Source organism: Sinocyclocheilus rhinocerous, unplaced genomic scaffold (genome assembly GCF_001515625.1).
Source record: "Sinocyclocheilus rhinocerous isolate Xijiao unplaced genomic scaffold, SAMN03320098_v1.1 scaffold2400, whole genome shotgun sequence".
Classification (NCBI taxonomy): Eukaryota; Metazoa; Chordata; class Actinopteri; order Cypriniformes; family Cyprinidae; genus Sinocyclocheilus; species Sinocyclocheilus rhinocerous.
In genome coordinates, this window is record NW_015646358.1 from 131226 (window position 1) to 142884 (window position 11659).

An 11659-nucleotide genomic window follows, 5' to 3' on the forward strand; every position below is an offset into this window, starting at 1 on the left:
TATGTATATATATATATTCTGTTTATGTATATACTGTATTCTATATATAGTACCAGTCAAATGTTTGGACCCTCGAACGGGAAAGTGTCCAAACTTTTGACTGGTACTGTACTATAATATACACAAAGAATATCGGCCGATATATCGATATCAGCCTTTTTTTACGCCCAAATATCGGTATCGGCCCAAAAAACCCATATCGGTCGGGCTCTAATCTCAACCTCCCTGCGCTCACAGCCCTGAAGAGGGCCTCCTGTGTTTCTGTCTTTATTTACTTTGGGAGCCTCATGTGTGCAGGCAGTGGGTCCATCACTATCAGCCGTCTCAATTTGAGTCGAACTTTTATAGATTTGAGAATGCAGCAAAATGTCAATGAATGAAAAAAAAAAAAAAAAAAAAAAAAAAAAAAAGGAAAAAACAGCTATTGATTATTAGGAAAAGTTCACTCATAAAATTAAAAAAGTCCTATGTTGGGAAGTCTTTTTGCTATAATTATTATGCATGCTGTATGGCCTCATATTAACCGTTCAACTAGTGAAGACAAAAAGGTGTTTACAAAGAGTGAAAAAAAGGAAAATTCATAGAAATTTTAAACTAACATCTTGTTGTTGACCAATAAAAGCCCATAAGCAGGTATGCATAAACTACACATCCGCAACTGCATGATGCTTTGCTATTATCTTTAAGGATGTTTATAAAGTTAGCATAACAATAACTTTTATATAAGCCCTAGTTAGTAATATTTCAAAATAAACACTTACTGGACTGAAGCAGCTTCGATTTACTTGATTATCCATATATCGTTTTTTTTTTTTTTTAAATCATTTTAAAATGTAATATTAAATATGATCATCAGGTTTTTGATGAACGTTTATTTGTTCATCTTTCAATCATTATTGTATTGCTTTGCATTATATGCTTTGAGTTCCACAAAAAAAGCTTTGATCCAAAAACTAATTTAAATATCATCTTACTAAAACATGTTATTGGGAGATATAGAGTGGTGACTGATATTTATATCATTTTATGTAAGTAGTCTGTTATACTGTTACAAAGATCTCATTGATTTACAATACAAGCCATCAGAATTTCATCCATATAAATATCAGCATCTACACGAAATTGCATATTTTTGTTCAGTTTGGGCATTTGAATATCATAACTATATATATATATATATATATCAGTATATAAGTCTGAAGTTTCAATAAATTGTTCCATTCAATTCGATTCTGACTATTATTTCATGTGCCAGGCTTTACAGGGTTAATATGTGTACTGTGTGTGCTGTGTAATATAAAATGTACATATAAATTCTAATAATAATAATAATATGTACATTAGTCAGTGTTTAAAGCACTTTACAAAGCATAAACATAAAATACATAAATTGATATATCTAATGTCAATGTGTTATAAGATCAATCCGCCAATTGTGCTTAAGTGACGTAGGCTATATAAATGTGTCATTGTAATTCAATTTCTCAAAACTGCTGTTCATTTCTTTGTGAAGAGCTTTTTGAATTAGCAAAAAAAAAAAATTAGAATTAGCACTAAAAGAATTAGCACTAAATGCACTTTTGAGAAATGAGAAGTGCTCGATCTGAGCAGCAGAGGGCCTCGTGAGACGAGCGCAAACTCATCGCATGCAGCAAATGACAGCTTTCAATCTCACAGACAGTGCAAGTGGCGATAAGATGCACACATGCACTACACACTCAGAATATTAATATCTTAAAATATGTCAAATCATAATAATCACTCTCGTTGTCGCTGCTATTAGTGTTTTGTTAAATATCCGCCAGCCTGCGCAATGCATCAACTTCAAACCCCTGAAACTTGGTTGCACTTTTTGGTCAAAATAACCTTCCCTGTGTATAATAACAACAGCACCTTTACTGTAAACGTCACAGTAGCCTGATGTCTCACTGGACACGTGCTATTATAAGGCATCATCACTCATTACACGCGCGCTGTCATTACATCTAATAGCTCCAAAACATATGATAGGAAGCTTCACTTGTCACATCCTTATTGCATTACTGTCATCGGCCGGTGCATATGGGAAAAAGCCGGTAGGCCCAAACCAAAGCAACAAACCAAAGCCAATGACGGGCTCAAATCCATCTGCAACTACATACCGATCACCTCCTGGAGCTCGTACGCCTCCTTGACAATGGGCCAGCTGGTGGTGAGCGCCGGCTGCGGGGTTTGGACGGCCGCCGGGGAGTCGCTCTGCTCCGCCATGATGCTGCTGAGAGAGTCGCTCTCACTCGCTCACCTCCGCTGCTTCTGCTGGATCACTACCGCCTGTGATGAACACATCCGGAGAGACACATCGAGAATCCTACTACAGCTAGGGCTTAGCTCATGAATATTCATTACGGAGCGCTGATATCACTACAGCGTAGTACGTGAATATTAAGTAGCTTATGAATATAAATTTGCCCGTGGTGACGTAGTTTGGTGACTTTCGTTGGAGTGTCAAGTTAGGTTAGGTAGGCTAGTTTCATTTATTTTTATTTACTTTTATATTATGTAGTTACATTTTTTTTCATTCATTCATTCAATCATTCATTCATTTAGTTGAGTAACCGTATTTTGAACGCCATCTTGTTTTATTTATTTATTTATTTATTCATTCATTCATTAATTCATTTAGTTGAGTAAGCGTATTTTGAACGCCATCTTGTTGTATTTATTTATTTATTATTTATTGAGTTGTCTTCATTCGGCTTGTTTTCGGTCAGACTTCTGTTCATTTATTAAGGATCGCATCATTTCCAGCTTTCAGCTGTGTTTTGAAAACGTTTTTCTTTTCGGCTTTTTCCACTTATTACATGTCTTAAGGAATATAATTTAATTGCAGCTACCTCTATGAGCTAAATTTAGTACACATAAATGTAAACACGGAGGTCAACATTGCTGAACTTCTCTCAAAGACAGAAGTTCAACAATGCCTAAAAAAAACATTGTAACATTGTTGTACATTTTGTAAATATTTGTAAAGATTTTAATGCTTTGAATAACTTTTTCCATTTACATGGTTTATTTATTTATTTCTTTTTTGTACGCACAAAAAATAGTCATGTGTTCATAGATAAATATTTAAAGTGTGTGTGTGTGTGTGTGTGTGTGTGTGTGTGTGTGTGTGTATGTGTGTGCCTGTTTTTCTATTCTGGTAGGGACTTAAACCTGAATACACACAGACTCATGGGTATTAATTCCTGCCTGAACTGTCCTTTCAAGCGACGCTCTTATGATTGACAGGCGCACGGACCAATCAGCGTCGCGGAGGCGGAGCGCGTCGGGCACGGTCTACTTCCCTACATTGGAGAGAGAGGACACTCTCAACCCAAACGGGCGGCGCAAAACCTGATTCCATCATCACCATCACACTGGACCTGCAAAGATCAGCCGTGACAGAGCGTCGCAAGCCGCGTCGGCCATTGACTGCACATCAGCGCGGGCGTCAAGACTTGAGATCCGCTAGAAATGGCAGGGATTCTGGCGTGGTTCTGGAACGAGAGGTTCTGGCTCCCGCACAACGTAACCTGGGCTGACTTGAAAAATACAGAAATAGAAATACTTCATATCATTTTTGTAGCTATTGAGAACATTAGAAAAATGTTTTGAGAGCATATTTTTTGGGAACAGGTTATAAAGAGAAAAATCTTAAGAGCTGATTCTCGAATAAGCACTATTGTTATGTTTTATTTGAAATATTTAAGAAATTGTCAGGTTATCACTTCAGAAGTTGGACAAAAATATAATCCGCTCAAAGAAATGATATGATTTGTTCACATCATTGATATCGTCGTGATAAAAGAAAACTAAACATGGCTTTCGTAAATAGTGAGTTTAATATGTAGATTAAGATGAGGATATGAAAATGTACTGCACAGTAGCAGTGACCCATGAAATGTTTCTGCTGGTTGTCGTTCCTTTTTAACATTCTCATTATCAGATCAACTAGATAGAATCACATTAGCATAACAATACCTACTGTAATGCAGTCGCTCTGATCAGTGGTTTATTTCCTAATACACTCATGTTTATCAGACCTTCGGAAAAGCAGCCAGTCAGCTGCAGAAAGACAAAATGCTTACAGCTGGCCTGTGCGGTGTTAACGGCCCGTCTCTGAAGATTTTGCAAGACGTCCGCAGTGATTGCAAACAGGAGGACTTCTTTAGCCGCCCGCTGCAGTTTTACCTCAGAGGTTCCTTTTGAATATTGATTTTTAATGCAGCCTGTCAGACCTTCAGAATTAAGTTAGCAGGCATTGGTATTACAAGGTATAAATCTAATAAAGCATTCTTTGTTATTGGTTGTTTTAGGTTTATCGCAAGGCCATGTGCACTAGGTCTGAAAATCCAGGCCAACGGGCCGCAGAAAGCTCAGCCCAACGCCATTCTGGAGAAGGTCTTCACTGCTATCACCAAGGTACAGACCATGTTTCTTACCACAGTTAAAGAGGATTTATTGCTTCAGGAGGCTAAGAAAATCACTACAACATAGTTTTGAGTGGTTTACTGCGATTATAAAATGGCAGGAACAGCAGTTTGATAAAATAGGGTTATCACAAAAAAATTCAGTAAGCCAGTTTCAATAGGACCGCAGCAACTAATATATTAATATAAATATTAACACATTTAATCAGGACAACACGTTCAAGTAGGGCTGGACAATAATTCAATATCAATATGTATCGCGATATAATTTTTTTCAATAACGGTGATATGATTTTTAAACACATTTCCGATATCAATTTTGGCCATATCGTCCAGCCCTACGTTCAAGTATGTCTCAGTTAAATGATTGGTATTTTTACTGCATTATTATTATTATTAACCCTTCGGCATCAATATAAGAGTTACATGTCCTTAGAGGACAAAAATGACTGTCAAAAATGGTCATAAAAATATTTTTTCCTGCTTTCGCTCACAATTTTTTTTTTTATACCAACTTGTCAATTTTTATCTTGTCAATATTGTTGTTTCATTTATACTAATGTCATAATAGACAGAGACAGGACTTCTAGGCTGCATTTACGAGGCGTAATGATCTGATATTTTGATACTTATCCATTTTTTATCCTGCCTGTTTAAGTTGCATTTAAAGGGACAGTTCACCAAAAATTCTCTCACGCTTGTGATGTTCCAGATGTCTTTGTTGTCTTTAGTGTTTAACAGAAGAAACAAACTCATACAGGTTTATAACAACATGAGAGTGAGGGCTTTTTTCACTTTACTGTCACTTTAAGAAGAACAAGCTGTGTTTGTGCATTAATACTGTACCTCACCAAGGTGTAACGATGCTCACACGAAACAGACACGGATGATGATGTAGAGAACCCAAGTGAAGTTTTATTTACAACAGTGATAATCCAAAAACATGAACTGTGACTTATGACTTATGTGAATTCAATGTACTATATAAGGGGGGAGAAAAAAGAAAAGAAAAAGAAAAATAGTCTTACTGGTGCTGAATGATGCTTGATGATGAAAAGCTTTTTATCAGCCATTTATCTTTAAAGATTTGTTAAATTATGCAGTAACATGATTAGAACCTGCAGAGACTGTGAATCAGAATCAAATTCAAGCTTTCTCACAGTCACTGAAACGGGAGGCGCCTCGATTACAGCGAATCACATTAGTGTAAGTGAACAGAACTGTTCCTAACACATTCACTATAGTACTGTGATTTTTTTTTGAGTTACTATCACCTCCACTGAGTTGAATCAGTATATAATGTGAGTTCATTTATCTTGAATCAAATGTAAGTGCTCTTACTGCTGTTCATTTGGGAACGAGGCCGACAGAGTTTAATCCACAGCGTGAACTTCTGAACTAAAGCAGAGCAGAGGTTGCCATATAAGAGAAGAATAATGTTTCACCTTTTTGAGCCCTTGTCTTGAAAGAAGGCGCATGCTCTTGATGGTGACAGCAGTGTGGATTGACGGTACAGCTGATCGCAGTCTCAGAGCGATAGCGTGGCTCTTTGACGTGTGTGGCTTTATCAGAGCTCATGTGCGCTGACGCACCGGCACTATTTTTAGCCACAACAGATCTAAGTTTCCTTGACAAAAGTTCAGATTCTCGAATACATGACATCCAGGCACACGTTAAGAATAAAAAGACAATTCCTGCCTGAAACGGAGCTATGCAGAGACAGAGAGAGACCTCAGGGCGAAACTATCTAGATTTTTCTTCAGAAAAATAGATTGTTTTGGCCAAAGCGTAGAGGTCTTGTATCAACCTGAAGGGATTTATTTTGCAGTAATGACCATATGAAGAGTTTGGTTCCAAAACGCTATAAATCCAGCCTCTGAACTTCATCAATACTAATTCATCAATATACTTCATCAATACATTCAATCAGTCATCGCTCCCAAAATGAATTCAACGGGTCATCTTGTTAATGCTACAAATATGTACCATTTAATTTCTAATATGTAATTTTCAGTAACAAATATATACCTTTAAGGTACCTTTTTAGGGTAAATAAGGTACAAAAGTGCACCATTTGAAAAGAATCCGACCCAGTGAAAGCTTTTGTACCATTTTTTCTGAGAGTCTTGGATAATAATTTAACTATTATGCTCGCAATTGACGTTATTCTAATTGTGTATAATCATCAGCCATTTATACAGATTCATAAATTGTGCATAATGCATTTTGCACACCTGTTAAACCTGATTATGTGCCAAACTCTGCTTTTGTTTTCCTAACGCTTCTTGTTTTACTGAATAAAATTGCATGTGAACTGAATGAACATATGGCCCCTTTTGTTCAGTCATTGATGGTCAGCAGATCCTCATTCGTCAATGAAACGCTCCATTCGTTCTGTTTGCATTTTCTTCAGTGCCATTCTGAGTCATTCTGACCAGTTCAAAGGGGTTCAGTGAGCTCGAAAAATCAATGAAACGTGCCTAGAAAGGAGGGAATTACGAATTAGTGCAAGGAAGTGACTGAGAATGCTTTCAAATGACTTGAAAGATTCGTTCATTCACAATGGAAACCCCACTACTCAAGACATTACAGCATGCCTGCGCAGCAGTACATTACACAGTGTGATTATGCGCGAGTCTCGCTGGCTCGTATGTGCAGATGGCTTTTTAAAGACAATGGTTTTAAATGTGTATAGAGTGAATTTTTTCAAGCTGTTAAATCCACATTGAGGCGGTTTGTTTGTGCTCTAACAGTGGCGGATCTCTGCAGTGACACGCTTCTGTCTGCTGTGTCTTTCAGCACCCCGATGAGAAGAGGTTAGAGGGTCTGTCCAAGCAGCTGGACTGGGACGTGAGGACCATCCAGCGCTGGTTCAGACAACGACGCAACCAGGAGAAACCAAGCACACTGGCGCGCTTCTGCGAAAGCATGTGAGAATCTGCTTGGTTTTGTCAGGGCCTGATTTGTTATTGTTATCAGGACTCCGATTTCAGTGATATCTGCCAAGTAGTAGGGACATTTTTAAAGTTGACATACCATGAAAATCGGACTTTTCCAGGTTTTAAGTGCTATAATCAGGTCCCCGGTGCATCTACCAACCAAGGAAACGTGAAAAAGATTAACCCAGTAACTTTGTTTTGGTAAGCCTTTTTCTGCAAGCGTCTGGAAAAACGAGCGCGTCTGATTTCGCTCCCCTAGTGACGTCACAAAGGGATCTCATGATAATATTACCGCCCCTTAATCTGTTACAGGTAAGTTTTATCTACCAATGAAAAATACTTTTTTATTTATATAAAAGACTATTTACAATTCACTACAGGGTATGTTCTGTATAGAACTGTGTATGTGACAAATAAAAATCTTAAATCTTGAACTTCTAAAGCATTTATTAAAGTTGGTTAATGTTAATTTCAACATTTACTAATACAATATGAAATAAAAAATTGTTTCTCTTAATATTATTTCATGGACTTGAGCTTACATGAACTAACAGTGAATAGTTGCATTTTTATTGACTAATTTTAATTATTAAATACAATAATTTGTGTACTGCTCATTATTAGTTTGTATAACGAACATTAATATTACATTATATAGAATTACTTTTTATATTATTAATATTAGATAGAATGAACTAATGGGACCTTATTGTAAAATATGTGTAAAAACTATATGTGGTATATGCAAAACATTTTTAAATTAATTAAATTTAAATGTATGCATTTAGCAGACGCTTTTATCCAAAGCGACTTACAGTGCATTCAGGCTATACATTTTTACCAGTATGTGTGTTCCCTGGGAATCGAACCCACGACCTTTTGCGCTGCTAACGCAATGCTCTACCACTGATAATTAAGTATAAAATCTCAAACATATATACTGTGCCGCCCTTAGACATGACTAGTAGTGGGGATTTTGATTCAACCCTCACAGAACACTATTTACAGTCCCAGCCTCGGAGGAGACAACAGAGCAGTGGATTTATTGATTTATTTACTGTATAGCTAACGCAATGCTCTACCACTGATAATTAAGTATAAAATCTCAAACATATATACTGTGCCGCCCTTAGACATGACTAGTAGTGGGGATTTTGATTCAACCCACTGACTGAATCTTTTGATTCTTTTACAAAATGACTCTTTCTGTAAGTTAATGAATCATTCACTCAGCAGATTCAGTCAACAACATTGTTCTGTTGAGCCAATTATTCTGCATTATTATTAATTCAACATATCAACTTTTTATCATTTCTTCACAAATGTCAACAGACAAAAGTGGCATGAAAGTGCATTAAATGGTTGTTTACTTTCATAATATGTATTCCTTTGTGAAACAGTAAAGAAGAATGTAGGACGGGACTTGATTTTATCCATCAGGAATTGATTGGATGCTGAAAAGTGAACGTTACATATTAAAATGAATCATGTGGTTGGAGGGGAGGGGTTGAAAAGTAAGGAAAGTCATATGAGAGACACAAGTTATTATATTTTGATAAAGTATTATGGAGATTTGTTTTCTTTGGAATAATGTGCAATGATGAATCGTTCACAATAAGGAACATTTATTAAGTACAATACTGTTCAAAAGTTTGGGGTCGGTAATATTTTTGAAAAAGTCATCAAGGCTGTATTTATTTCATTAAAAATTTTTACAATTTAAAAAAATTTTACTATTTAAAATAACTGTTTTCAATGTGAATATGTTTTAAAATGTAATTTATTCCTGTGATGCAAAGCTGAATTTTCAGCATCATTACTGCAGTCTTTAGTGTCACATGATCCTTCAGAAATTATTCTAATTTGCTGATTAGCTGCTCAAGAAATGTAAAATATTATCAATATTGAAAACAGTTGTGCTGCTTAATATTTTTGTGGAAACTGAAATTTTTTCATAATTCTTTAATGAATAGAAAGTTTAAATTTGCATTTATTTGAATTAGAAAAATATTGTAATTATATTTAATAATTATAAATGTCTTTACTGTCACTTCTGATCAATTTAATGCGCCTTTGTTGAGTAAAACTATGAATTTATTTCAAAAAATAATTCAGAACCCAAGCTTTTGAACAATACTGTAAATACTGTCGATTTTGATTTCACGTTAACCTGAGGTGTTAAAGCCTTTATGAGCTTTTTTGATTATTTTGTCTGATCTCATCTGGTTTGTGTTGTTCCCTGTGGGTTTCTGGCTGAGGGAAGTGTGTCTGCACTACATAGGTGTGTTATTGTGTACCAGTGTTGACTAGTTAGGCGGCATGAGGGCAAGTAGGCCACAGTCTATTCCTGTTTGTCCATCTTTACCTCTCAATCTTTCTCTCTCTTATCTCTCCATGTTGTTGCCTGTCTTTGCTCATCCTGTCCACAGCATCTCTATTCTTGTCCTCCGCTGCTTTATCTTTATCATCCTTTCCACAGTCTCCCATTACTTAAACATGGTTTCAAAGGAATATTTCACCAGTACCAGTCCTATGCTGTATCATGTCACAGCATAGATTTGACTTACGCTAAACATCAGCGGTGCTCGTGTCGCCGTAAATTGGCAACTTAATGGCTTACAGTCGCTTTGGTGACACAACGTGCTGTATGTGTTACGCGTTTGTAGCCTCACTAGTGGGATTCGTCAGTGAAACCGTTCTGTTGGTTTGTCTCTGATCTCCGATCGGGTCTGAAAAGCCCCAGAGGTTATGATATGTCTTAAAATGTTTTAACTGTGATTATGTAAATCATAATAATACGAATTATTATTATTATATTATTATTAATAATAATAGTAATTATAAAATATGAATTATTATTATTGTTGTTATTATTATTATTGCATTTGCAATTATGCTTAATTTTTTATCTGATTATGTATCAAATTAAACAAATTATAAAACCACTGTCAAATTAAGTTTTTCTTACTCTTGATATTGTAATTTTACAGTTTTACTGTCTTAATTTCTTCATTTTCAAAATGTCAAAATTTTGTTTTTATTTCGATGGAAAACCAGTCTCTTGCTCTCTGTACTATAGTTTTATATTATTAGAACAGTAGATAGTTAGGTTCTGGATGCTGATTGGTCAGTACAGACACACTGGAATACAACAGACATGCAAAAATACACTATTTTGCAACCGTTTTTAATGTACTCCTCAATCCAGATCTGCAATTCACTGTAGACTACATCAAAACAAGAAAGCGACATTCTTATATTCCCTGAAATTCCCATCTTTGGATGAGACTGGAAGTGCAGCATGATTACGGTCATCTCTGGCATTATGCAATGACCGCGTCAGGCTTAACGTCAACAAACACGCGTCCCTTGAAAAACGCTTTGTGAGGCATCTGGCAGATTTCATACAGCTCACTGACAAAATACTGAACTGAAACACATCAAACTGACCACACAATCTGTGGAAACGTTCAAGTCATACAGGGTTTCTAAGGAGACTATAAATATTCCATATTCTCTGTGGGTGTGGAATAATCCACTCCCTCTATGAGCTGTGATTCTTCCCTCGCAAAGTGAGAAAGACGATCAAAAAAAACCTGTTGCGTAAAGTCAGTCGAGGTTACACCACGAACGAGAGTCTGTGCTGTAAATGAATCAATGTTTCTTCTCCTTGTGCCAAAAAACAAACAAAAACGAGGACAAATACAACTGAACTTTTGGTGTGAAAATGTCAACTTGTTAAAAATCTAAGCCAAAAAATTTAATTCAGTTAAAGTTAAATTCAGATTAGAATACTACCACACTATTTACCATTTATTAGGGATGCACCGATACCGATACTGGTATCGGTATCGGGCCCGATACTGGCCTCCTGTACCCAGAGGTTATGATGATCATCTGATCAGCGCTGAAGCATGACACTGTGCCATTTACTTCAGAGGCAATTAAGCCACAGTCTTTAGAGATCATAGAACACGCTCACATTTGAGTGTTACCTAATGAGAACCGCAAAATTATGCCTTTCACTCAGAGAATAATAGAGCGACTCTGAATTTTGATGAAGGCACTTTGGAGAGCCTGTTTGGTGGCCTTTGAAAACTTACTGTGCAGTATACACTAAGGCTGCACGATTTGGGAAAAAAATCAGATTGCAATATTTCAGCTAAAAATTGTGATTTATAATTTTTAAGGGATTTAAGTGGTGATTTTTTTTTTTTTTGTATTTATTTATTTTATTTTATTTTTTTATTCCAGTCAAATATTAAGATC

General features: G+C 36.1%; 2 protein-coding genes across 3 annotated transcripts in view; one reads left to right on the forward strand and one right to left on the reverse strand.

Annotated features, from left to right (window-relative positions):
- Positions 1 to 2350, reverse strand: part of LOC107707604 (STE20/SPS1-related proline-alanine-rich protein kinase-like) — a 77356-nt gene extending 75006 nt beyond the window's left edge. For both annotated transcript variants that reach the window (XM_016511682.1, XM_016511681.1), the window contains exon 1: positions 2142 to 2350. In XM_016511682.1, the coding sequence (XP_016367168.1) occupies positions 2142 to 2247 (106 nt within the window). In that variant the 5' untranslated portion in view covers positions 2248 to 2350. The remainder of the gene's footprint in view (positions 1 to 2141) is intronic.
- Positions 2351 to 3363: 1013 nt separating this feature from the next.
- Positions 3364 to 11659, forward strand: part of LOC107707597 (ceramide synthase 6-like) — a 47697-nt gene continuing 39401 nt past the window's right edge. Inside the window, exons 1-4 of the mRNA XM_016511674.1 lie at positions 3364 to 3603; positions 4063 to 4205; positions 4338 to 4443; positions 7251 to 7381. Of these exons, the coding sequence (XP_016367160.1) occupies positions 3496 to 3603; positions 4063 to 4205; positions 4338 to 4443; positions 7251 to 7381 (488 nt within the window). The 5' untranslated portion in view covers positions 3364 to 3495. The remainder of the gene's footprint in view (positions 3604 to 4062; positions 4206 to 4337; positions 4444 to 7250; positions 7382 to 11659) is intronic.